The 27,675-nt window shown below is 39.7% G+C and overlaps 4 protein-coding genes across 6 annotated transcripts in view; 1 reads left to right on the forward strand and 3 right to left on the reverse strand.

Moving 5' to 3' along the window:
- zgc:162707 (UPF0524 protein C3orf70 homolog B) overlaps positions 1-7,913 on the reverse strand; it is a 16,505-nt gene extending 8,592 nt beyond the window's left edge. Inside the window, exon 1 of the mRNA XM_024287201.2 lies at positions 7,397-7,913. Coding sequence (XP_024142969.1) covers positions 7,397-7,580 — 184 coding nt within the window. The 5' untranslated portion in view covers positions 7,581-7,913. The remainder of the gene's footprint in view (positions 1-7,396) is intronic.
- Positions 7,914-9,464: 1,551 nt separating this feature from the next.
- ehhadh (enoyl-CoA, hydratase/3-hydroxyacyl CoA dehydrogenase) lies at positions 9,465-17,654 on the reverse strand. Its single transcript, XM_024286574.2, has 7 exons — positions 17,432-17,654; positions 16,387-16,490; positions 15,756-15,925; positions 15,281-15,392; positions 13,726-13,830; positions 11,161-11,499; positions 9,465-10,903 (listed from the first exon to the last, which is right to left on the reverse strand). The coding sequence occupies exons 1-7, from the start codon at positions 17,503-17,505 to the stop codon at positions 9,666-9,668; spliced, it is 2,142 nt and encodes a 713-aa protein (XP_024142342.1). The 5' UTR covers positions 17,506-17,654; the 3' UTR covers positions 9,465-9,665.
- A 35-nt stretch (positions 17,655-17,689) lies between these two features.
- Positions 17,690-21,783, forward strand: tmem41aa (transmembrane protein 41aa). Its single transcript, XM_024286579.2, has 5 exons — positions 17,690-18,099; positions 19,487-19,637; positions 19,816-19,977; positions 20,902-21,040; positions 21,404-21,783. The coding sequence occupies exons 1-5, from the start codon at positions 17,933-17,935 to the stop codon at positions 21,622-21,624; spliced, it is 840 nt and encodes a 279-aa protein (XP_024142347.1). The 5' UTR covers positions 17,690-17,932; the 3' UTR covers positions 21,625-21,783.
- A 690-nt stretch (positions 21,784-22,473) lies between these two features.
- igf2bp2a (insulin-like growth factor 2 mRNA binding protein 2a) overlaps positions 22,474-27,675 on the reverse strand; it is a 49,065-nt gene continuing 43,863 nt past the window's right edge. For all 3 annotated transcript variants that reach the window (XM_024286578.2, XM_024286575.2, XM_036209604.1), the window contains exon 16: positions 22,474-26,879. In XM_024286578.2, the coding sequence (XP_024142346.1) occupies positions 26,781-26,879 (99 nt within the window). In that variant the 3' untranslated portion in view covers positions 22,474-26,780. The remainder of the gene's footprint in view (positions 26,880-27,675) is intronic.

Raw genomic sequence — 27,675 nt, forward strand, 5'->3', positions numbered from 1 at the left:
TATTTCGGACAGCACTACAAATCTCCCTACAAATTAAGCAGTAAGGAAAAAGGAAGAATTTGGATTGGGCCTAAATCTCCTAACATCACATGAATGTAGATTAACTTTCTGCACCGAAACAAAAGCTGATTTATTTGTAGAGCACCATCTATGTGGACACACTGGTATTAATGGGAAAAAAAAACATTAAGAATTATCTATATCATTTATTCCAGTTTGGTGGGCCAGATTAAATGGTTTAACGGCCCCCGAGCCGTAGAGATCCACTGGAAAATTCCAGATGCAGCCATTAAGCTCTTCAACATCACGTGCCGCCCATCTGCCTGCAAGCAGAGCAGAGTTCCCTGTCGAGCTCAACATTTAGTCCACAAGAAAGTTAAAATATTGATTCATTTTAAAGCTTTAGCAATGACTAACCCAGCACCAGCCCCCTCAGTTTCTAACCACGTTCGTCAGGTGAAGAGGATTTTAAACACAAACCGAAATACTTTAAACAATGAATCTGTTTAATGCGGCATTTTGCTCAAATCCGTCAGCTATTTTTAGGAGATTGCTATCATTCTTCAAAACACCCACAGCAGCCAGCTGGCCAGTGGACACAGCTCACTCACACGTCCGCTGGTCTTTGTGTTTGAATCTGTCCAACAAAGGGCTTGCAGCATGGGAAGCTACACAAGTTTTGGATTTCAGCTAAGAGGCCTCCATCACGTGAGACGTCCTTCCTGTTTCCTGTGTGGCTTTTCCACATTTAGAGCCACTTTAAATTCTAGTATGGCAGCAATCAGAGTGGAAACAAGAAGGCAGCAGTTTTGGAGTTTTTTTAAGCCTAGAATGATTTTTTTTTCCACTAATATGCTTTTTTTTTTAAACCAAACTACATTGAAATATATTTGTCTTATCCAACCATGATACTCTAAAACTGAAAAGACTCCAGCATATATATATTTTAACATGAGTGTAACAAAATCACAGAAATACTGAAAGAAACACCATCCCTTGCAGCCAAAATATATGCTGCAAAAATGTGGATGGAAAAATACAAGACTCTTGCATTCAATTCAGAAAATATAAAGTTAAAAAAAGTGAGGAATATTTACTTGCAACTAAAGACAAATAATCAAATACAAGGTAAATAAAACTAAAGTTAAGTAGAAACTATGGATGAGGTTTCCATCAATTCTACAAAGACTTGTAGTTTTATAGAAATAACATCTGCCCACTATTTAAAGTCCAACTTCAGTCATCTTTTCATCCATTGTAAAAGCGTTCCCAGTGATCTTTTAATTATGATTACGCCGTTTTTAGCCACAATCAAAAATTGTGTTGTTTTCTAGGTCATAGTTTCTGCAGAGCTGCAGGAGTTCATCAGAAATTCACCTCTGAGTTATGGGCTACTGCCACAGAGTAAACCTCCACACATATCCCATCATCGCTTTGTTTATGGTCTCTCTCGTGAGCTTACCACCTAACATTACCGGTCCAGTGTATTAAACCCAATATCTGGTCATACATGTTTGAACCAGATGCCAGATTTGTCTACAAGTGGATGCAGCAAAAAACTTGTATTTATTCTCAGAAATACAATTTTAAGTTCAAATTTTTTTATATATTTGTCCTTAATCATGAGAAAAATGCAACAAGAACATGTGAAAAACAAAGTTTTCTTTGGATTATGTCATTACAAAATCAAAGACAAACCCTGAACTCTAACATTTATGTCGTCTTTTATCAGTCTCTGTTTTTAGCCTGTTAGCCGACATGGGAATCTTTTAAACCATCTTAAGTTTACTGATAATACTGTGGAATAAGGGCAAAAGCTGCATTAAGCTGGGAAGGGGGATTTGAGATGACTGAGCCAGATACCTGCTGTATTCTCCTAGATATAATGCATTTGGTCTCTGTGTGGTCATATGGATGCAATGAAGGCAGCAGCCGTGCATGCTGGAAGGAGGTAGGTACTATCCCTCCGAAGGCACAGTAGTGGTAACAACACTTTTGGGGATTCCAGTGAGCGCGCCGAGCGTGCAAAGTCACAGCTCCTCATCAGCAACACCCTCATTTCTGTTTTTCAAGCACGGCGCGGTGTTGCTAAAGGTAGAATAATGACACTTGTAAATCTAGCATGAGTACATCGTCCCACTATTTAGAGTACAGATGTATTAATCAAAGAAAAAAATACCAAGAGATTCAAGAGCAGAGACAGAAATTAGGTAAAGTTCAAAGGGAATATTCTGTTAAAGCTGCTAATGAGGCTTTAGGTGGAAATGAGAAGCTGGCCATCTTTTTTTTTTTTTTTTTAAATCACACCCACAATGACGCAACTGAAGTGTCATCAAAGCAGGCACTCTATCAGATGACATACCCTCTTCTTCTTTTGTTTTTTTTTTTTGCAAACTATTCACCCAAAAGGCCATTTTTTATGGAAACATTCATCCCATCTTTCATTCGTATTTATATATTTAGGTTCAATTTAAGTCTCACTTAAGGAGATTGGAGTTATGTGACACCGTTTTCCCATCAGTGCTTGGTAATAACTGCTCCCTTTAAAATTTTAAATGTACTTCTCAGACCACTCAGGGTGCTCCAGCTGTGGCTCCTTTAAGCGCTTTAAAGAACGTGTGTCAAACGACACAATGAACCCAGAAAACAGCCGATAGAAGTAATCCACAATCCAGTTCTAACATTTCCACATGTGTTACATGAAATAGCAAAGTGCTTTGTTAATTAAAAGGCCTTTTGTTTCTCTCTTAGTTGGGCCAAGGGAAATTAAGCCCTCAAAATTAATAAGCCCGTACAAAATTATGAGTAAAACAAAGCAGGGACTTTTTTCAGAGAATCCACATCAGAGATTAAAGAATAAAACCAAAGTGGTGTTTCATAGAAATCATGACTTTGTTGTGATTTGTTTGAACATTTTTTACAACCAGGACTTTCCTTAAAAAAAAAAAAAAAAATCAATCCGTATTTGATGTTAAGCCTTAGTGGCTTATCTGAGTTCAATCAGTTTAATTCACTTTACTTACATAACATCAATTTACAACAAAAAGGTCAAATCTGGCCAAGAAAAAAAGCCAAATAGGTCTATGGGGTTTTCCCTAAAACCACAACTATGGTTCCTCGACTCCTTTCCAGCTATGTAAAAAACATTTTTCACGTATGCTTTTGGTTTCATGTAGATGCAAAAATAAAGAGCCACTCCACTGAAAATTGTGTTTTTTTTTTATTTTTAACACGTTTGTAGCAAAAAACTAGGGCTGCCACGATTAGTCGATTAGTAGATTAGTCAACTATGTTAACTATTATAATGGTCGCCGACTAATTTAACAGTCGATTAGTCGCTTTGTGTCTTTTTTTTAATCTCAAAACTGCAGTCCATAATTTAATTTCTAATGCCATGTCCGCCATTGTCTCTCACACATGCACAGTAGTGCTAATCCCAGTCAGTAGTGATGTCACAGGAAGTTCTCTGACAACACAGGTGCCACAGGGAAAATGTTATAAAAATTAAAAAAATAAGTGTCAAATACAACATCTGCAAAGTAAAACTTGTGTTCCATGGCAGCACCACGGCGACGCATAAAGAGGAAGCCTGTTGTGACCAAGTATGATAACGCTAAAGAGGGATCACCGTCTAGGTAAGCTAAGCTAAGCTAATATTAGCGCAAACTTATTAGCTAAATGCTTTCTGTCCATCCCTGGAACCTCTACCCCATTGGAGCGAAATTTCGCTGCTGAAGGGAACATCTGCTCTCAAAAGCGATCAAGTCTTTCTACAAGACTTGTAGAAATTTTAACTTTCCTGCATTGAGAAAGAACAGTGCAGTTTGGAATTCTATAGAGACAGAGTGTAGTGAAGTTGAAGACAGTTGTGAGCGCTCAGCACCACAAAATGCACTTTTGTTATAGTTGATTCAGTGAGACCAAAACTTTATCTTTTGTTAAAAACAGTTCCTTTGTTTCAGATGCCGACCTTATTTGAACCAGAAACAAATGAAAGAAAGAAGGTTTAATAAACTATCGTCTTAATCGTCTTTATTTGTAGTAAGCATATATCTAAAACATTTCAAGTTTAAAGCTAATTATGGTTAAGATGTGGTTTTTACATCCAGTTTACGAATGATCTGATTAATTGACTAATCGGGAAAAATTAATCTGATTTGTTGACTATTAAAATGATCGTTTGTGACACCCCTAAAGAAAAGTAGGATTAAAGCTGGCTGGGTATTTCTTTATTCAAATGGTTGTGAATCAGAAGTAAATGAGAAGTAGTAGTTCTTACAATCGGCGGGTCACAAGCTCCCTGTTCTGCTCCATTCCGATGCATCCACTTGTAGACATATAGATCCAGGTACATTTTTGTCTGCCGCTCTACAGAAACTATGACCTAGAAAATGACAGTTTTTGGAATTTTGGCTAAAAAGGGCTTAATCATAATTAAAAGATCGATAAAGTTTGCTTTTACAATAGATCAAAAGATGATTGGAGTGGGTCTCGAAGGTAAATTTGGAGCCAAAGTGGTTTGATTGTACCAATAGGCAGGGTTTTTAACACCGCTTTCTTTAGTTTTCTAGGTGTGTTTCTTCTAGAGACAGTTTTTGCAACATAATTTCAAAATAAATTACACTGAAATTAAAGTTAAATGATAGCAAAGTTAGAAAAATGGATGAATATGAAAACAAAGCTCTGATTTTTCCCTTCGTTTCTGGTTCACTGAGCTGCAGCAACATGACAAAATTTCAAACGGAGATGGCGAGCGTGATTACACCCGTCTAATTTTGCTGCTTTTCTTCCCTCAAGGGCAGAGCGGCAAAATAAAGCAGCGTGAGAACTTGCGGTTTGCAAACAAAGGAGATATATCTCTACTGTCCTCCCAAAGCTGGTGGTGACATTTTATTGATCCCGCAAATTATTAGTAAATCTTTATGCTTCTGCACTACAGTGACATTACAATTGGACCACAGATCAATAAGTACAAGGCAAAGTTAAATCCAGTAAACCTCTATGTGCCCCTGCAGGAATAGCAGCACGCTCCCCTGCTGTGTGGCAAATGAGACTGAGGGAAAAGTCTGAGAGGAGAAAAAAAAAAATCTACAGACCAGGTGGTTTCAGTAATGCACTGAGCGACAACTCTCGTCAGATGTGGCATATTGGCTGTGACACTAAACACGGCTAATTACTGTAATGAGAGACTTGGACTGATGTTGGAACTAGCTGGGAACATGGTCTCCACCTACATTCTACATTTTCTCTTCATTATCTCAAAGAAATCTCCACAGCATGAAAAACACAAACAAAGCGACCCACACGCCTGAGTTTTTAACAACAAACAGAAGGAAGAAAGGAAATAAAGCCACAGGTAATCACTGCATAAACCTAGAAGATAATGAAAATCATTTACGTTTACGAATTTAACAGGCTGTGTGACCTTTTGCATTTGTTTTCCTAGGAAGCTATTAAAAATGTAATTAAAAAGGCAGTCTATCCAGAAGTCCCTGTGGTCAGAGAACAATTATCAGCTTCAGAACAAGTTTGTACTCCAGGCAACAGTCATGGGAACGCTCAAAATTAAAACATGATGAGAAAAAGAGTGCCACAACATTTTTCTCATTTGCTTTTTTGGACAGAAGAGGAGCAGAAGCAGGGAGGCGGTCTGGTACACTTCTCTCAGTGGGTGCTCTGGTTCTGCCTGATTCAGCAGTCAGCTCTGTTGTTTTCTGTTATTTTTCACTAATGGTGCATGACTGTCCAGCCATGGAAAGCTGTGATCTGCACTGAGACTGATAAAGTGAGAAACTCTGTTTTGGATGTGGCTGCTTTCAGACAGCACTTTACATGTGTGAGTACGACCATCCGAGCAAGACAGAAGGCCCCAGTTCCTGTTTAGTTCCACGTGTGCAGAAAACGCTGGAAAGGCACCGAATCCCAAATGCAATAAACTCCAGGAAGGAATTCAAAACATTCCTGCCACATCAGATTTTTTCCAAAGTCACTCCCTTCCCTTTTGGATGAATGCGAGCATCTAAATCCAACGATTACATGGCGAAGATTACAATGTGAACGTGTGCAGATGCACGCGCTATAAGCCCAGGGTGACTGCTGCAGAGGAGATGCTGATTGTGTTTTACACTGATCAGAGGATTTCCAGAGCAGCTGGGGAGAGATGGGGATAAAGTGGGGCAGCGCTAAAAGAGAAGGACATCCTGTCAGGTTCAAACACCGGGGCTGTGCGTCCGCATTGAAGTGTTGGGTCAAGACCGGTTCAAATGGAGAGGATGTGCCTTCGGTGTTGAAAAGGCCACTGATGCGCCTTGAAGTGACAAGGAAATTTTCCATGATCCAGTGGAGATGCGGCACACAGATTCCCAGCACTTGAATGCATAATGTAGATAAAACTACTGAGTGACTATTACAAAAACATGAGGTTGTTGTGTGGCCAAAAAGTGCACCAGGAAGTGAGATTCAACATACTCAAAATGAGGCTTTTCGTTTGTGCTATTAAAGGCGAAACAATTGGACAAAAACGTCCCATTTCTATAAGGACTCCCTGTTCTCACATTTTTGTGAGGAACTGCTGGAGCCCCCTGTCTTAACTCAATGAAACTGTGCGCACGTCTGAGTTTAATGTGTTTTCAAATGTTGACTATTAGTCCCGTGGTGCAAATAAAGCAGGATATCACATGCTGTGCTTTCTTCTTTATTCGCTAAAATCTAAACTAGAGTTCGACTCCAATAGCAATTAAGAATCCCAATTAACTCTTGGTTTGGAGGCTATGAGGAAGTATTTTCCATCCATTTAGTCCAAATATCTGATAATTCTTCCTATGCGAGATATGGATGCTTATGCAAAAATAAAATTATCATATTTTCTCAAAAGAGTTGATAAAAAAGGGACATTTCTTAACATCAAACCTTATTAAATACTAAAAAATAGCTTTAGGGAACAGCAATTTTTCATGCTTTAAATGTTTCCAGGCATGACACTGTACTAATTAACAGATTCCATAGAAGATGGTGACATTTCACAGGCATTAAGATAGGAGCAAAAGAATTCCAGAGACCTTCTCTACAGAAAAGAAGAGGTGACTAGCCTCTAAAAGGTCAGAATGGTTCAGTCTTTAAAATATGACTGAAAATGTTACAACAGATAGGTGGAAAAACTGAAGGTTTTTGATGAAATATAGTGATTTAAATCATGAAAACTGGTATAAAAAGATTAAAATACTAGTTTTAAATGTAATTTTGGGTCATACTTCCACATTAAAGTAAAGATCTGCCACGTGTCCCCCTTTTAGCAGTCTGTTTTTTTGCCAAATCTCAATCTTATTGGCGATAAGTGACACTGGCATTGTCTTCTGGTGATGCAGATCTCATCTAAAGCACGGAAACATAAACTTACAGTGACACCAGCCTAAGTGGCAGCACCAGTGCAGCTTGAAGCACTTCCCGTGGCTGTGCGTCGCGCAGATGGAGAGTCCATCGCAAGGCAGGAAGTCTGGTCTGCCTGCGCAGCTCTTGGCCAAAGCCTGCGCCTCGTCCAACTTCTCGCTCTTCGGACACTTATGCGCTCCTGAGGTGGCCATGCCAACATTTCCCGAACCCCGAACTTCAGTTGATTCAATTACAGCACAAAGAAGCTGAGTTGATCGTCCACGAATCCTCAGGAAGGGTTTTTTTTTTTCAGCGCGGAGAGGCGAACTGGGCGCTGTGGGTCTGAATCCGGAGAGGCTCGGTCACGCAAAAAGACGCATATCCAACTGAAAGTGTTCAGGCGTCATTGATCGGTGTGCTGAGCCATCATCAGAGCCTCCCACGATCGCGATCCACACGTCCGTCCATCCTCCCCTCGCGTCGGGAAGCTCCTCAGCTGCGCGCTGCTGGCTGGCTGGCTCGCTGGTGACGCGCGCGCAACAACGGCGCGCATCTGAACTTCACAACGGGAGGAGCCCGCAAACAAAGCCAGCTGCTGTGTGCACTTCAAAGACGCAGCCCGGGCTTTCATCAGCCCCTCCACCAACTTTAAAGATGAAGCTTTGGATCAGAACATTTTGGAAATCCTTCATCAAATGACATTTTTGTGTAGGTGTGGTAATGTTGCACAAAGACACGAATCACTGTGCAGCTTCTGGAGTGAAGTCTCCATCATCCACCAGGTGGCATCCCCAACATCTGCCTAATCCTGGAGGTGAGGCTGAGATGTAATAGAGAATGAGCCATTGATTTATGTGGAAGCACTTTGACGCTTTGTGTCTCCCTCAGCTTTCCTGCTTCCGCTGCAGCTGAGCCTGCAGAAAGCACACATCACACAAGAACTACTTTCTCCTTCTCCAGGAAAAACAATTACCTCCCAGACTGAATGGAGAACAGAAAATAAAGCAATTAGAAGATCAGGTGAGACAGTAATGTAAATGCACAACCATTAAAAAAGAGACAAAGTCAATACGAGGATTAAAAATCTTTATATATCTTTATGAAAGAAATCTGCAGCAGAAAATTAAAAAAAGATAAATGATCAATAATGTCAGAAAATTAAATAAAAACAATAAAGATAGTTAGCTGAAACATTAGCTGACACATGTGCCTAATTTATAGGATAAACAAAGATAAATAGGTAATATTTGGTAATTTTTATCATTTTTTTGCACGAGGGCGGAGCTTGCCTACACTTACCCCAAAAATATTTGAGTCAAAATTAGTATCATTAATGACAAAGATTAAGAAATCATTCATTCAAGCTTCTGTAAGTATTAAAAATGACAAAAGCAACATTTTTTAAATGATATAAAAACAAAATATAGATAAACTTATGCTGCATTCACACTGGATGTGATCAAATTCGTGTCTGCTGCCCTGGCTGGATGTGGGAGGAGCAACTCCAAATGTTTTTCTGGGCTTCATTTGTTGCCACATCAGGGAAAACATGGATGATGTTGAGCGAGTAGCTTGGGTTTATATGTTTGGAGAGCTCTACAGGCCCCAGAAAACATCTCGCCAAGTGACCAGGTCATTCAACGACGCTCGCAGTACGGGGAGTTTCACCATTTACTGCAGGGGCTGCGCCTTGGTTACGGCCGTTTTAACGGTTACTTCCGTCTGTCTGAGGCCCAGTTTGACGACTTGCTTGCCCGCATTAATCGAAAAGGGAAAGATAAAAATAAAACATAATTTAAATTTAACATTGAAACTCGACACTCCTGCTGCACAAATCACGTCGAGTGTGAATGCAGCTCTAGAAATACATGTTTTTGATCCTTTCACTTGTTGTTCTCTTTTGCAATGTTAATAAATGTATCACAATTACTTTTTTATGCATTTAGTGAAAAATGATGTTATTTGCATTTTGTTTGCAAAAACAATTTTTTAGCAACAGCACATTACTTTATGAAGGTCAATGAAGATTGTGGATTTTCCTAATCCGTGCTGAATCAGCATCACACACAAATAAAAACGTCTGGATGATTCAAAAGTCTGGATTTTTATCACTCTGGTTTATACATTTATTGCACTGTTATATCTTCTTAACTGGTCCCCTTGTGCGCGTTTCACAGGAGCTGCAGTATCATACATCACTGGAAGTGAGAAATCAATAAGCAATGGGAAATACAAAATACTCGTTTAGTAAATCAGAACTGGATCAAATGTGGGTTTTGGGATATTATATGAGCTGTTTACAGTTGGCTTTGGGGTTTCTGCAGGAACTCCCTCCATTTTTGGACAGGAGGACTGCCACTGACGACCAGCTTCCTCAGCAGGTTGCAGGGCTTCAGGCTGGGAATATCAGGATGCTCCTGGTGGTAGTGCTCGAGCCTCTCCAGAACCTTCTTCAGACCCACCATAGCAGCATAGAACATGGGGCCTCCGCGGTGAGGGGGCCAGCTGTAGCCCAGCACATAGATGACATCGATGTCTTCCGGTCCCGCTGCTATTCCGTCCTCCAGAATGCGGAAGCCCTCGTTCATCAGGGCGTAGAGGCAGCGCTCCAGCACCTCCTGGTGGTCGATGCGGCGGGCCACCAAGCCGTGTTGGGTTCGGAACTTCTCCAGGAAATCCTGCAGCCAGGGATCAGGCTTAGCAACCTGACCCCCTGGTTTGTCGTACTGGTACCACCCTCGGCCCGTTTTCTGACCGAACCTCCCCTGCTCACACAGAAGATCCCCCAGGGGGCTGTATCTGCAGCCTTGGCGGATTCTAGCCGAGTGTCCGTCAGGAAGCCCGTCGGCCTTCCTGACTCTCCAACCAACATCGAGCCCTGAGAGGTCTGACATTCTGAACACCCCCATGGCAAACCCAAACTCCTCCAGAACTTGATCTACAAACTCCGGAGTGGCTCCTTCCTCCAGCAGGAAGAAGGCTTGCTCCAGGTAGGGCTTGAGCATGCGGTTGCCCACGAAGCCGCGACAGTTTCCAACTGCTACGCTCACTTTTCCCATTTGCTTCCCGAGCTCCATGGCAGTGGCCACGGCTTGTGGAGACGACCTGGACCCGTACACCACCTCCAGCAGCTTCATCACATGCGCCGGAGCAAAGAAGTGCATCCCAACCACCAGCTCGGGGGTGCGGGTCTCGGAGGCCAGCTGGTCTACGTCCAGTCCGGAGGTGTTGGAGCACAGGAATGTGCCGGGTTTACAAAGCGCCGACAGCTGCTGAAAGACCTTCTTCTTCAGAGCCATGTCCTCAAACACCGCCTCGATGACCAGGTCCACGTCCGCTGCTGGCTGCATGTCCGAGCTGTAACGGATCTTGTCCAGCGCCGGCGCCACGCCTCGTCTCTTGGCGCCCCGCTCCAACATGCTAGATATGGCCTGCTTTGCGTCCATTAACTGCTTCTCGTTGGTTTCCATAGCGACCACAGACACCCCGGCCTGTACGAGAGCCACGGATATCCCCCTTCCCATGGTGCCAAGACCTTAAAAGACAAGATCAAGCGTTGAATGCCAATGAATCCCAGCTAAAACAAACTCTGAAAAGCATTAGTCAGGCAGAGAGAAGTTTCTCCAGAGTTTGCAGTTTTAATGCGCAAGCTGCTGAGCTTCACATATTCAGATTTTTATCCATCCAGTCCTCCCAGCAGAGTAGAAAGTTCACCCTTTAAAGTCAAAATGTTGAAGAAAGATTTTAAAACTTGAATGTCACAGAGTTATCTTGAAGAGTCCGTGTTCTTACCTATGACCATTGCTTTATGTACCGCCACAGGCTTGGTTTTGTCCCAGCGGGCTCCACTGGGCATGCTCCACCTGCCGACAGCTCTCTGGGCAAAGAAATGGTACTGCTGAGCTCGGGCCTGGCCCGAGGTGAAGAGAGTGGCCATCAGCTCCCTCTCGCGCTCCATACCCTGAGCGAAGGGCAGGGTGGCAGCAGCAACCGCCTGGACGCACGCCACCGGGGCGAGGGCTCCCCGCGCACGCTGCCGAACCCGCTGCATGACCCCTTCAAAGACAGCGTCCAGATCCGGGTGGTGCGGACACGGAAACGTGCTTATACGACGGGACTGCGGGGATTGATCTGAAGAAGAAACAAAACCGGAAAAGCCACAAAGTTAGATCTAAAAGGTGTTTTGTATTTCATCTTCTAAAAATATGCAAAACTCAGTTTTGAAATCAAACGAGCCTCCCACTTCCCATCGGTACCGCTTTATTTTTTTAACGAAGTGATTCAAACATTTATCAACTGGTGGTAAAGTGTGGGAATTTTTTTCAGGCACACTCTTCCCCTTAATAACTAGGTATATCCCAGCAGACACTAAGAGCAGATGATTTGACAGGCTATTTCCAGATAATTGCAGGGGCTTTGGCAATGAGCTGTCACAGCTCACCTTGAATATTGAATATCTCTCACAAAACGAAAAACATCAGTTTGGAGGGGGTGAGATACGCTAGCAAGAGTGAAAAAATAAAAACCATTATTTTTAGAGACCTTTTGATTTAAAAAAAAAACAAAAAAACTTCCAGACCCATTTCCAGAAAAATAAAAGCAGCGTCTCTCATTGAGTCTGCAGCTACTATGCCAAGATCTTGTTAAAAATAAAAGCATTTTGAAATCCCAGCGCTGGTTCCTCTGATGTGATTACACGAGACAGAAGTCAGAATCTTTCACAGCTTCACTGAATTACACTCAGCTGTGGGTCTGGGCCAGAAACTGGGTCACCATGGTGAAGCTTAAAGGGACAGCGGTCAAATGTGATTGATGGGATGCCTAATTTTTCCCAAAATTAATATTTTTAGCGTTAGCAGTTCATCATCTCTAAAGACAATACTTTAGTAAAAGTCATTTTTCGGACAATCCGGCGCATGTTTGGAACGAGAGGGAGGTGTTTTATGGCGGTGTAATTTAGGAGGCATTATTGCTGCAGATTAATCTGTAAATGGTGGAGCTGTGGATTTGCAGCGAATGTCTGTCTGGACAGATGTAGCGGGCAGATGTTGCAACCTCTGAGGTTAAAAAAAAAACCTCCCTTAATCTCATCAGGACTTAAATCTATTTGTGTACGAGTGTTGGGAGTCATCAGTGTGAGTGCACACTTCACATTGTGAAGTTAAATATAAAATGGAACAGCATCTAAGCATGTCTCAGGAGAAAATAGTGGTCCCACACACTTTTACTCTTTAAACAAACATTTCCTGTCCTCATTTTACACTCCTAACGAACACAAGGCTGTAAAATCTGCCAGAATTTCCCTGATTTCATGCCATCTCCTCTGTTCTTTTTATAATCTTCCTCTTACTATCAACACTCACCTCCTCCGACATCCAGTCACGGTGTAGTGCAGAAAAACAACATTTGAAGACTTCATATTTAGATTATAAAAATGATGTTTGACTTGCCATTCAACAGACTTAACTGTTGACATTTTGCACAGATACAAGATTATTTGCCAGGGGCATGATATCAGACACAAACAGGCGCGGCGCTCACTGGTGTGTCTGCAGAAGAAGCTGTCACAGCTCGGATAACAACTCAAACGAGATAACAACAACGTGAAGCCTACAGTTCAGTCATGAAAACTTCATTTCGGATTTGTTTCATGTGGAATCGGGAGCTGTGGATAATTCAGCACACACAGGAGGGATGGAAAATGATTTAGCCTTTGGTAAAAGATAAAAAACTAATGTGCTTTTATTTAAAAAAAATTTAGTTAGTGCCCTAAAATGTTAAATGGCTCTCGCTGGTTTGGGGAATAACATCGTTTTCGGTGAAAAAAGGAGCCTTGAGCCCAGTGGTGCTCTGTCAGTTTCATTACAAGCGAGTAAAGCTGAATGGGCCGGTCTTCACACAGACTTAGAAATCACTCCTCCTAAACTGTAGGGACGTGGCACACTTCAGGACTCCTCTCCGTCTGTAAATGAGTCAGACTCACGTGCGTGCCGCAGCCCCCCTCCTCCTCTTAAATGACTGGTGGGGGCCCTGCATTAAAATTCTACAAAAGTTTGTCGCTTTTCGCCCTTTTGAATAATACAGCAAATGCAGTGAAGACATCAGAGCCCATCTGACAGCACCATGAAACATTCATGGCTCCTGTGGTGGAGGATCTGCCTTACATGTTTCTCTGCCTCCTTTGACTTCCACAGCAGAGATGACTGGGAGTCTTGATGACAGGTTTACCTAAAATAACTTTAGTAGAAGGCATTTCTTGTTCTTCCGCAGAGTAAATTTTTAAACTAGACAGGGGGGAGAATAGATTTGACTCCCGTAAGTAGCTTGAGCTGTTTTTTTTTCCCTGTTGCATCTCACCTGCAACACTCAAAGCAAATTTCACAGCTTCATCCACAGTGTTTCTGTCAGTAACTCTGTCGACTAATCCAAGCTTCAGGGCTTCGGCGGCGGTCACGTGGCGCCCTGTGGGACAGAGGACAGTCATGTGTAAAATGTTATCAAGAAAGTTCTTTAAAAATTAAAAAAATACTTTAAAAGTGTGTTAGAATAACACATCATAATCAATTCAGCAAATCCAGTCAAAGCTGAATTATAATGGATGCTACTTTTAGTCTTTTTAAAGGTCGCCACCTGCTGGTGATAAATGGTACTTCTATTTTTGAAATAGTTGAACTTTAGTTTTAGTTTACTTTTTTATTACTAGAAAGAAAGATGGTTCGAGGTTTAATATTAGATTCAAACTGAAAATATGGATTGTTCTATGTGCAAATCACACTAACAAAATACCTACATGATTAAAATCATAATGACAGTTAAAAAAGCAAAACAAATAAAATAAAGAAAAACATATTTTAGTAAAACACAATTCCCCCAAAAAATGAAACAAACTAAGAATGAAACATTTCAGAAAACAAGGTAATTTCCAGAATTCAAAATGAAATGTAAAAAAAAAAAGAAACACAATAAGAAACCAGAAAAGATAAAGGACATCTCTAATTTAATGATGTTTGTCCATCAATTAAACTGAAAGTTATATTATCATCCAATCAGCTACAGTGATGTGAAAAATTACAATACCCCATGAAAGCCTGTATATTTTCCCACATATTTGTACACATAGACATTTAATACCAATTTGAACATCAAAATGAAATAACTTGATATTAAAAAGTTTTTAAGCCTATTTAAAACTATGTATGAGACGTAATTTCAAAAGAATTTAATTCCTGCTTTTTTTAAGTTGAGGCACATTTAAGGAACTATTATATGCCACAAAAAAGTGTCTCAATGATGACATTTCAGCCATAACAGCAAAAATAGCATTAATAGGAGGAAGGAGGTCCAAAGTTTGACCTTATGAAAATATATTTTTTAGAAGTTTTTCAAAATAAGATAGCAAGTTTATTTTGTGATTTTTTTCCTGACTGAGATGATTATTTACTGTGTGTCCGAGTTTTTTTTTTTTTTTTTTACATGATTTTGTGTTCCATATTACTCATCTTTTTCTTCTGTTTTAACATTTCAGTTTGATTTCTTGAAATCTTCCAAAATGTTTCATTTTTATATCATTCCATCTTTTTTTGCAATTGTGCTTTAGTTTCTAAAATTTGGTTTTGATTTCTAGAACATAATGCTTAATATTTGTTTTACTCTTTTGCTGTGATCTTTATTATGTTTTGAGTTGAGTACTTCGTTGGTGTGGTTTGCACTTCAGGGCCACCGTACTGTTCTAGTTACAAAACCTTTTAAGTCTGAATTATCCATAAACCTCATAATTTACAGAAAAATCCTTTAAAAACAAAACAGTAAAACATCATCTTTTCTAACTTCTATACTATAATTATTTGTGGTAATCTGTTTTTCCGCGTTAAAGCTTGTTGTTGGTCCCTCAAAGTACTCTTAGCTGTTCCACCTGTGGTGATGATATCCAAGGCAGCTGGAACTCCGATGAGCCTCGGCAGGCGCTGGGATCCCCCTGCCCCTGGCAGCAGTCCCAGGTGAACCTCAGGAAGCCCCAGTCTGGCCTATAAGCATATGAAGGTGTAACTTAATAACAACACAATCTACAGTATGTGTACCTGCAGCCAATATGAACCATATTTATTTTAGGGGTATCAATTAACTGCAATTAATTTATTAAATTGGCACGTTTTTCTTTTTTTTTTTTTAACCATGATTTTCCTCATTTTGATCTATGTTCTGTTGTGTTCTCAAATATAAAAAACTGTTTACTTGCAAGATACATTTTTAGCAAATAATACATAATGATTATCACATGATTGAGAGAGTGACACAAAAAAACATTTTAAAAAAAGTACAAAAATAAAACAATTATCTTTGATATAACAGCAGCTCAGCACTGATATCTAAAGCGTAGACTGACTGACCTTAGAGTGTGCAATTCTGTAGTGGCATCCGAGCGCCAACTCCAAGCCGCCGCCCAGAGCGACCCCCTCGATGGCCGCTACCACCGGTTTAGCTGCCGATTCCACGCCCTGGATCACCGGGATCAACAGAGGACCAGTCAGGGGGGAGCTGAACTCCCTGATGTCCGCCCCTGTTAAACACAACACTTTTTTTCTTATAGTGAAAAATATTTTATTGTGGAAATCAGACAATGCTGAATGTTCCCATTAATAACAAATATTTCTAAACTTACAAAAAAAATAAAATAAACCTCAATGAATTTTCTTGGGTAAAAGCAACTTGTATATGACATATAGTTGCACTGCTTAATGTTGTGATCACTAAATAAAATGAATTTTACCATTTCATTTTATTACAATGAATTAATGTTTAACTAGGTTTTTTGTTGTTCTTTCATGCAAGTTACAATTTCGATCAAAAAGTGAAATTTGAACTATTTTTAAAAATATCTTCAATCCATTGTGTGCCTCTAGCATCAGATCTGTTCCACAATATCAAATAAACTGACTCTGAAGCTAAATTAAGTGACTTTTTTTCTTTTTTGAAGAATTACATCATTCCTGCCATCACTGTCCCGTTACAGGTACACACCTCCACAAAATTTCCCATTGTGACCGCAGATGACCACGGATTTCACCTTCCGATCACTCAGTGCCTTGTCCATCATGTCCACAATACCTTGCCTTACTGCTGCACTGCAAATAAAAAGAGGACATTATTTTTATCAAACTGAACTTTGCCCACTGATGAGGAAGGATTTTAGTGAGTCTAAGTAGACTAAGTAACAATCAACCCTCAAATAGAACTATGAGATTTACAAAACAGAATTGAAATAATGATTTATTTATTAAGACTTTTTGAAAACAATTCAACCTTAATTTATGCATAAGATACTTTTTTTTTTCAAAGACCATGCTTCTGCAAATATAGTGAAATAAAATTGAGCTTTTTGTGTTTGTGCTGAGTAGTTTTAGTTGCGAATGTGACAGCTAGTGTGCTATTTCTGGGAGAAAACCCTTTGCTTTTATGCTTTTACGCAGACAGCCATCAGTAAATGATTAATTGCAGTGTTTTGCTGCAATGCATTATCTCTCTGGCTGGTGGTAGATAGTTATGTCTGATAGGCTGGCTCTGATATGTCGGGAGAAGTCCAATGTAAAAGCCTATATAGGTCAGAGTGAAATAAGACAAACACGTATTTCTATACATGAAAAAAACAGGATTATGTTTTGAGAAAAGCTTACAATGGATGCACAAAAGCTTAATTTTAACTTGAGGACTAATTGTGCAGCATAATAAAAGTGTCAGTAAAATTACTTCTGTTCTCATCATTGCTAAATTAAACAAATATATATTTATACAAATCTAGAAAGTAGATGACAAAAAAACTGAGAAACATCTGTTAAATGACCTATGTCCTAGTTACCTCTACCGCCCCCTTGTGGTCTTAGGAAGAACAGAGTAAACATTTTACTCAAACTTTTAAATCAGCAGGTTTGCAGCTCACTGCACAAGTTGTGCTCGTAAATATAACATTATGAAAACCATACAAAAATACTAAGCACAAAATGCATAACTAACAGACTGCGATTTAATTTGTAAAAGTGTTGTTGCACTGTTTACAATGTTATCTTACCTGAGTGCATTAACAGGAGGATTTAGGAGCGTAATCAGACCAACAGTCCCCGAAACACGACTGTACTGAGCCATGATGTTATACGAACGAACCAAACTGTCGACGAGTCGGACTTCACTGTATGAGAAGTAACTGAACTTTGAAACCTAATTTGTAAGTGCTACATCGCATTTCAAACAATTCTGTCCCTCCGTGGATACTGTACAAAAAGACTTCTTCGCGTTTCAAATTTGAGAGGTTAAAGGCGGCAAACGATTCGACTCATACCGCCCCCTTCCGGGCTGGATCTGAACGCGTAAATTATTTTTTTACGGCAACGTAACATTTATATTTTACAAGATTAAAAAAAAAAAAAAAGAAACATTAAATCTACTATTCTACGGTCTTTCAACTGATATATGACATAAACCAAAGCAGGAGGGGGCGGAGATGCGACGTCACCGCAGAGGTTAGCCGTTGTTCTCCGGGAACAACAGCCCTTCTGCAGGACTACTCAGGACTATGCGCTCACTTTTCGGGTTAATTGCTGTTGTCGTGACAGCTACGTTGTATCTGTATTCGTTGTCGCTGTATCTCCCGCCTGGACCAGTGAAGAGTCCTCAGCCGGACAGTGAAGGTGAACATGAAGAAGAGAAGGAGCCCCGTTTCACCTCGCAGGAACCCAGCAGGTGACCCGTGCTAGCCGTTAGCCAGCTGTGCCGCACACAAATACAGCTGTGTTTGGAATTATGGAGGGTAGTGTCGTGTGTATGCCAAAATTCAACTGTTATACCTACGTACAGCTTTTATTTAAAATACCACATGTGCATTTATTGAGTGACATTTGTTTATTGCTTTGTTAGGTATTTTTTTGGATGTGTGTTTATGTAGAGCAAATTAAAATATATTGCAAGTTAGTCATGAAAATCACATCAAAGCTTATAATAAATAAAATACGCATATATTTGAAAAGCTAAGGGGCATTTGATTGAGTAATTCAATGTTCTTAAGCTTTCTTGGAGGATTTTGAGCCAATATTTTAATGTAAAAAGCTTTTTTTTCTGCGTACTTTTAATTCTATTCTATCAATTGTTTGGAATTATGGTTAATCAATCAGTTAATCAATCTCTGTCTTCAAATGCCTCAATAACATTTTTTAAAGTGTTTTCCTGATCCTGGTTTCTTAGTAGTTTGATCTTTTTCTAACCTTGATTTTTCAAATACTACTACTACTACTAATAATAATAATAGACATAGAATATCAAGTCAACTCAATGTTCTGGTCATGTGGAGGAAAAAAGAGGGATTTCAGAACAGAAATCAGTAGGACTTGACTGAAAAATATATTTTAATACTGAGATTAAAGAAAATTTGAATAAATGAAAAACTATGTCAGGTATAAAGCTTTGGGTTTCAGGGGACCAAAGGGGAAAAAAATGCTAATCAAAAAGAACCTGAAAGGTTGCATCAATTTTGCAGGAAGCTCAATGTCACACTTTTGGAGAAAAACTGTCACTAAACAAGAAGAAGCAGAACTTTTTGTAATGGATTATTCACCAAACATTTGCTATTAGGTTCCAGCTTTTTAGGAAAACACCACACCAACAGTCAAGCATGAGTATCTGGGTCTTATTTGTGACTTCAACACCTCAAAGATTAGCTGTTGTAATTAATTGAATCAGGAAAATTCCTGATCTAGAATGACCCTTAAAAGGTGGATTATGCTGTAAAACTCTCTAATACGGCTCAATTCCAGAAACTCCTACTTGGAGTACTAAGGTGATCCTTCCATAGTACTCTGGTATACATTCTATGTTTGCTTTTGCAAATGTTTGGTTGCAGAATTGCTCCCAAAGATTTCTCTAGCACTTATAACGTTTCATATTTAACCATTTCAGGGTGCTGAAGACTTTTTTTTCCCCCTCTAATGTCCCAATTATTATCAGAAAGTTATTTTTGTAAATGAGTTTGACCTGAAACATTTATTTGCAACAACATAATGTGGCAAACACTTTTTTTACACTAACTTCTAAACGTGTTGTTGCTAGTCTAACTTGACTATAATTTATGCCGCAGGTTGAAGTTCCCTTCAGACTTGGAGGACCTGAGGGAACTGGCTGAACTCCTGCAGTTTTACAAAACAGAACACACTGGATATGTGCTGCTCCTGTTTTGCAGTGCCTATTTGTACAAGCAGTCCTTTGCCATTCCCGGATCATCGTTCCTGGTAGGAAGGGACTCTTTGATTGTTTGCTGTTTCTGTTCCTTTACTAAAATAGAAGGTAGTTTGACACTTCAGTGTATTTGTGAACCACAAAGTGTTTCTTTCCATCAGATCTTGAGGAACATTAAAGCCGTGAGTGATATCTAAGCTTGTAATAATGTCTCCGTTTGTCCTTATGCAGAACATTCTTGCAGGAGCTATCTTTGGACCTTATGAAGGACTGCTGCTTGCCTGTGTGCTCACTACAGTCGGTTCCACCATGTGCTACCTCCTGTCTCAAGCCTTCGGCAAACATTACATTGTCAACCTCTTCCCGAGTAAAGTCTCCATGCTGCAGAGAAAGGTAGCGCTTTGCAGAAAAGTGGACTGTTCAAGGCCGCTGACAGAATTAGAAATTCAGACTGTTTTTGTCTGGAAATCTTTCTCAACACTTGTTGGGTTTAAATAAAAGATCTCCACATTGCTGATTGTTAAAAAGTGATGCTTGTGCAATAAAACAACAAAAATCAAACTAATTCTGCCTACAGAAATCAGTGATCTAACCTTCAACATGTTATCAGTTTCTCTGAAAGGCACACCCAAGTTCACACCACTAATCACAACACAATGGCAGATTTGGCCTTTCGTTGTGCAAGGTTTATTGGTGACTCTAAACCTCTGATGTACGTGCTTCTACAACTGACTAGCAACTAGTCGATTAGTCGTTACTTTATATTATATGGAGTCAGAGTGTTGTAAAGTTGAAAGTTTTAATGGCATTCTGCCAGCTTTTTTTGGACTATTTTGACATTTATGAAGGATTTTTAGGCAATTTTGGAATTTAATTAATATTTCAGCAACATGCTAGCTGCTTAAGGCTAATTTAGGGTTTTTTTCAGTTTTTTAGGCTAATTTTGAGTTTAGCTTATATTTCAGGTGCGTGCTAACTATTTTGGCTAACTTTTTTTATTTTTCATTTTAAGGCTAATTAGGCTTTAACTAATATTTTAGCAGGCTATCAGCTTTAGCGTTTTCAGCTGTCAGCTCTAACGTTTTCAGCTATCAATTTCAGAATTTTCAGCTATTGTCACTAACATATTGAGCAGCCAAATTCAGCTTACAGCTTTATCATTATTGCAGATATGTTTAGTTAGTTTAAAGGTAATGATGGTTAAGATGTGAGCTTTTTTTGCTAATTTTTTGCCAATTTATATTATTACTTTTGAGAAATCTATAAGATATACTGAAGACAAGAGAAACTCACCACTTTCCATACGATCTTTTCCAGGTGGAGGAGAACCAGGACTGTTTGTTCTTCTTTCTGCTCTTCCTTAGATTTTTTCCCATGACTCCTAATTGGTTTTTGAACATGTCTGCTCCAATAGTCAACATCCCGATCACCTTTTTCTTCCTCTCTGTCTTCATTGGTAAGCAATTACATTTCCTGTGACTGTTGACCAGTTTTTTTTAAGCGGTTTTACTCATTAAAGTCACATTTTCTGCATCAGAACAAATTGGTATTTTGTTTGTTCTGGTAAAAACAAGTATTTACTTTTGCAATAATCTAATTACAGTAAAAAGAAGCAGTGATTATCTTCAGGTCAAATTCTGTTTGTGGCTAAATGGTCTTTTAAAAGGCAGAGTGGAGTAGCATAAGTACAAACAAAACAATTAAAATGTGTTGTTTTCCACAGGGTTACATTCAAACATTGCTCAGTAATAGCATGTCCAGTCTCGCGGTGGTCTTATCATGTGCATCTATGTTTGTGCTGTGACATTTTCCATTTCAGGCCTCCTGCCCTACAACTTTATCTGCGTCCAGACCGGCGTGATGTTATCAGAGGTGTCGTCGCTGGACGACCTTTTCTCCTGGGAGCGGCTGCTGCAGCTGCTGGCCATCGCCTGCGTGGCTCTGCTGCCCGGAGCGTTGATCCGCAGCTTCAGCCACAGACACCTCAAACTGGACGCTCAGTCTCAGAATGGACTTGTTGCAGATAAGAAGCAACGATGATGTGTTGGATTTTTTCTTTTTAAGCCTAATGCTGAAAATGTGCACATTTGTGTGCAAATATTTTCAATTGTGAGGAATTGTAGAATTCCATTTGCCTTCTAGACATAGACTGCTTCTTTTAAAAAGACAGTCACGATAAAGATAAACGTTTGATTTTGCTAAATTTCTAGTCTTTTCTGATAGATTTGTATTATATATTGTTGGACAGTTTTTAAATGTTGTACAGTTTGGGTTTAAAGTGCCTGCTGTGGACTAAATTCTACCTCTTTGCAAAAGTTTCAATATATTTCTATAGATTTTCAAGGCCTGCTCTCGTTTGTAAAGACGGGCTGCACATTTATTGCCAAACAAATACACAAATCAGCACCACCATGAAGACATGAGATTCCTGTTTTTTATGGCCTAAAGAATGCTAAAGAGACAAGCTCGTGAGCTGTAAACATTCTGCTCTGGAGCGGTTGGAAGGACACGAGGAGATCAACATCCACACTCCTCACATTATAATCCAGTCCGGCAGCTGCAGCATGAGCGTCAGTAACCTGAGACCGCCGCAAATCCACATCCCAATCCCGAGAAAGTGAACGGTCAGCAGGCGGGACAGGACATCCTCCAAGTAAAACCCACATGCGGTCGGACATTTCTGTTTTAATATGCTAGATGAGAAACAACCTGTAAGTATTTTTCCTGACTTTTGTGTGTGTGTGTATTTATTGTGAGTTTTTTGTTCATGAAGGTTTGTGTGGGAGGAGCTGTAAAGCATGTACTGAATGTAAAGTTGAATCTGAAAAAATGGGGAATTTTCATTCATAAAAATGTATTTACTCATTTGCCAACTTCTGAAATCTTTTCTTTTTTAAAAAGTAATTCACCTGTCAAAACAGGGTAAAATTGAGCGCCAACTGGAGGAGGAAGAACAAATTGCAGCATTCATGTTTTATTTGCCAGTATTTTAACTTGTGAGGTGCTGTGACTCCACTGGAGACACACCGATTCAGCATCCTTTTTTTTGAAGGTTTCAGAGAAAATAAAAATGTCCAAAACAACTTCTTTTGTTTTCCAAATGTTCTTTATTGCTCTGATCCAGGTTGCTCAGCAATACAGTTCACTCACAACTCAAAACAACAGCTTGGCTGTTACCAGGAAGGCATGGATCCACATGTGATGCTCTTAAAAGAAAAAAAAAAACATGGATCAAATGTCTGTCCAGCCACTGATTACTTTGAGGTGTTGGGGACCTTTTGGTCCATGGGAAAACGTAGGACTTTGTGACCTACAGAGGAAACAAAAGGAATCTCCCGAATGGTGAAATGCAGTTAAGAATCGGATCCCTGTAAAATAAAAAACTGCTCAAAGTCTAGTGCTATGTGAAGTGCAGTACATACTGGATCTCCTGTATCAATCTCATGCAATGCTCTGCGTTAAAACAAGAAAAGACAACAAACACTTGCTGTGGTTCTGCTATTTCTAACAAAATCCCTCCATCACCTGGTCCAGAAGGTTCTAAGATGATGCCACAACTTCCATACCTGGTAAGCTCCTCCTTCTGCAAGCTAAAATGCATACTTTGCTTTTTCTCTCCCAATCCAATTCCATCGCTCAAAAGTTTCTAGCTAGGAAATTTTTCTTTTTCAACCACAATTTCAACACTAGTATTATTGGTAGTGATCTAACAGGAATGAATATTAAGAAATCCCAGCTACAGCTCCAGACTAAATCCTCGTATCAGTGTAAATGACGAGATCAACAGAAAACAAAAGAAAGCCTAAGCTATTCAACCACTGTGTGATTTCACTAACGACACGCGACTCCCTCCGTGAAGTGTGTACTTGTGGTTTTCTGGTACTGATAATTAATGCCTAGCAACACCCCACAAAACCTAGAAACACCAATCCTTAGAAGTGGAAAAAAAAAAAAAGTTACTATTATTTTTACAGAGTTTCGCCTCAGGATGTTTCTCACGTTTCAGCATCCAGCCAGAGGGAAATCTGTCTAAAAAAACAGCCAAAACACAAGAGAAGCAGAAGTCTGAGGAGTCCTCTGCAATGCAGGAAAAAGAACCTTAAAGAAAAAAAAAACCTAATCCTGACAGACGAAAAGGTAAGATGCACAAAGTCCAGTGCTACTGTCGGAAGCAGATCTCTGCAGCACACGCTCTGCTGAGGTGATGCAGAACTCCACGCGTCTGAATGAAAGGACCGTACTGCATTTACATGGGTAAGGTCAGGGTACTTGAATCCGGTCTGGTGAGCTATCATCATCATGTTTGAGGTACTGTACCGGCCGTGGGGAGGCCCGCCGCAGCAGCAGCAGCAGCAGCAGCAGCAGCCTCAGGCATTGTGTGAATTGAGATAGTTTAACTTTAGCACTGCTCGTCTGTGTTCACCGGGACAAAAAGAAAACAAAAGATCCAGCTCATCGGATGATAAAAGTCTGCCCTCCGTAAGTAAGAAGAAGTTCAAAAGATAAAACTTAGACTCGATCCTAAATGGTTTCAGCCTTGGATTCAGAGGTCATTCCGAAAATGTACAGCACAGCAAAAGAAACGATGGAGATAGAGGTCACAACAGACTGGTGTTACAGACAGAACACAAAGCATTTGTGTGTGTGTGTGTGACTATCGTACAAGTTTACAGATATACAGTTTTATTGTCGTACACAGTGACATTTCAACGACTAGAGTTTTACTACATTCTACACAGAAGACCAGGCTTTAACACCGAATTCAAGAGTCCTGTCAGTGTGTTTTTGCAGCTTTGTGTTTCCAAATCAACCCCAGAGTTATCAAACAGAGCTGGTAAGGTTACAAAAAAAGAGTTAAAATCCTCCCCCAAAAGTGAAGAAATCTCAAAAAACAGGAGGTACAGTTGGTTAGTATCGGTTTCTATCAACTGATTGTATTTATTTGTGTTCCTCTGGTGGTGAAATCAGCACACGTCCATATTGAAACCCCCCCGAAATCATCCAAAATGTACGTAGAAATCCGTCTTTTCACTGAGAGGATGTACGGCGTCCAGGTAAACACAGTCCCAATGCAGTTGACTACAAAAATGTCACTAGTCCTGAAGAGATTACTGTAAGTTTTTTGTTTTTTTTTTCATTTAAAAAAAAAGAAAAACTAAAAATGATCAGTTAACAAGGCATACAAAACGTGGAAAAAGGGGAAATGAAAGATTGGACTGAGGTACCCTGAAGCCTGAGGTAGATCACAATACTGACATGCGCACTGTTCACATCCTTACCAAAGTTAACATGGTGGTTCACTTTAACTGTTCTCCCAGTTTTGTTTTTTTTTGTTCTTTATATTATTATTATTCATAGTTTAGTCTTTCAAGAAAATAAAACACTTCCCTTCAAAATAATATGGCAGTGTCCCACTGTGAAAAGAAGAAAAGGACTTTTTTTTGTTTCTTATCAATAGTTCTCATCACAAAATAGGAAAAAAAAATAGATTCATAAATATTACTCTCTCTTTTAATATATATATGTATATATATATTTATTTATATATATATATATACACATGCGCGTGCATGTGCGCACACATACACACACAAAGGAAGCTGTGCATATTGGCAATAACCTTGCGTCTGGAAGATGAAGCTCATGGGTGATTTGGAGAAGGTGGCGAAATAAGGCAACAAGCTTCCGCGGTTTTCAAAGTAAAGCGCACAGGAACCTGCATGTCCAGCCCGAGCAGGCCCATCGAAGCAGAACCTCTGAAATTAAAATTAAAAAAAAAAAAAAAAAACAGCGTGTGTGAGGATGACAATCTTGTGTGCTATGTGCCGCTGGCCCGGCCTGCTGGACACAGCAGGGGTGATATTTTCAAGAAAAGGCTGCATATTGTACATTCACAGCTGTCACGCCATTTTTTTTTCTTTTATTCGTTTGATTTTTTTTTTTTTTTAAAAAGCTCCCTGACAAAAGCAGGGTTAAAGCCAAATGCGGCTGCGGTCACGTTTGCCGTTGTGTGTGTCCCCAAACGCCCCTCGTAAAGTTTCCACTGCTGCCTCACTTATTTTGGGTTTCTCTCACCCGATTGTTTTCCACTTTCCGGGCTTCTGGTTTACAGACGGCCCCGATAAGGCTGAAGCAGTGCACATTCAAATAAAATGGTCGTTCGTTCACAAAAGTGAACGATTTCTTTTGCTGTGATTAAAGTGATGGAGTTTGCTTAAACATCGGGACAAAGCGCTTGTTTGAAGATTTTGGGAGTGACACCAGTTACAAAAAAAAAAATGTTTAAAAAAAATCCCCTCAGTTGCATAAAACCTCTTGAGCGAAAGTGGCAGTCAGTTCAATGACATCAAAAGGCTACGAAAACAAGAGTTTCTTAACAAAAGATATTTTTTAAACCCATTAAAAAACATGAGAAGAAGTGAAGAAGCAGAAATTAGCAGAAGATGAAGATTAAAAACACGGAGCAAAGCTTTAGACAAGATTGGTGAGAATTATTCCAAAGGGACGTTATCTTTTGCGTTGGCACACACACAGGCTTGTTAAAAAGACTCATTCGATGTTTGATTTTAGCGGGAGCAAACCACAGCCCAATCTTTGAATCAAAACGAGCTGTACTGTCATTAAAAAAAAAAAAAAAAAAAAAAATCACAGTGCGTGCTCTCAAGGCCTATGAAAATACTCTGTTAATACTGCTTAGAATATTTAATCTCACAATCTAAATATCCCAAACGGCTGTGAGAGGATGCAACCAATTCGTCTAAACATCAGTCACAATGCCTTTATGTGCATTTGTGGACTCGCTTCATCGCTTTGATCTGTTGGTTAGGCCTATGTTAGTCCAACTAAAGAGATAACATTAAGCAGGGTAAACATGTTAGACCTTTTTTTAACTGATAATAAAGAGTTCCCAAATTCTCCGCCATTTCCACCAATTTTTCTTTAAATTTTTTGGTCTTTTTCGTGATATCAGTATCTTGCGCTCCGTCTCGTCTCAAAGGGGTTGGCAGTGCACACAATGCCCTCAGCCTTTGGCTCGCGCTTGTATCCCCCGATAGTGAAGTTCTTTGGTTTTGATCCCGGTGCTGCTGGTCTGCCCTGCGTTTTCCCCTTGGCCTTGACCTTTAGTCTGGGTAGGTCTCTGTCTTTTTGGGAGGGCTACATTCATTGGCTGGTGCCCACTGGAGCCGCCTCACTGGTCACTTGGAGTGGTGCGGTGACACAGGGGGGCCCTGCTGGTGCTTCTGCTCCTGCTGTTTTACCTGCTGAATGATCTCCCGAATCTTCCTCTGTGCAGTCTGAGGAGCAGAGGAGGAGTCAGTCAGAACAGGAGTCCCCCTCCCATCATCTGTTGATCTATTTATAAAGCCTTCTCAGAGGTCTTTTATTTATGATTGAGGTAAAAATGACCATAGCTCATGAGAAATACATCTCTGAGTTGTGGGCGGGACCGTTGGTGCAGAGTAAGCCCGCCCCACTTCCCATCATCCATCTGTTTACACGTTCTCCAGCTAGCTCACACTCCCAAGCTACAAGCAACAAACATATTGAGCAATATTGGAGATATTCAGCCGTACAGTTTTGAGATGCCAACGTAGGCATTAATGACCTATTTGTCCAAATAGGAGCTTGTGGCTTGCCGTAGTTACCTATAAGCTTTTTCAAATGGTATTTTCCCATCTTCTCCTGATTCACAACGATTTGATTAAAGAAATACTCAGAAATGTACATAAGATGAAAATGTCCTGTTTTAACATGATAATGAGATGGTAGATCTCATTATCACGAAAAAACAAATTTTGTTTTCTTGTGATAATGAGATCCTAGATGTTGTTATAATGACAAAATAGACAAAAATAAAAAGTAGGGTTAGCCATTTTTGGCTTCTATAAAATATACAATTTTAATCTTATTTTTTTTTTATATTATACCCTCCATCGTCAGAAAAACGCCACAAGAATATGCTAGAAAAAAAGGATTTTCATCAGAGTCGGTCAAATTTTATATAATATATGATAAGTCATTTTAATTATTTAAATGTAATTGTTTAAGCAAAACTCAATTTAATTCTAAACATTAAAAAAATAGTAAAAT

This window comes from Oryzias melastigma, linkage group LG21 (genome assembly GCF_002922805.2).
Source record: "Oryzias melastigma strain HK-1 linkage group LG21, ASM292280v2, whole genome shotgun sequence".
Classification (NCBI taxonomy): domain Eukaryota; kingdom Metazoa; phylum Chordata; class Actinopteri; order Beloniformes; family Adrianichthyidae; genus Oryzias; species Oryzias melastigma.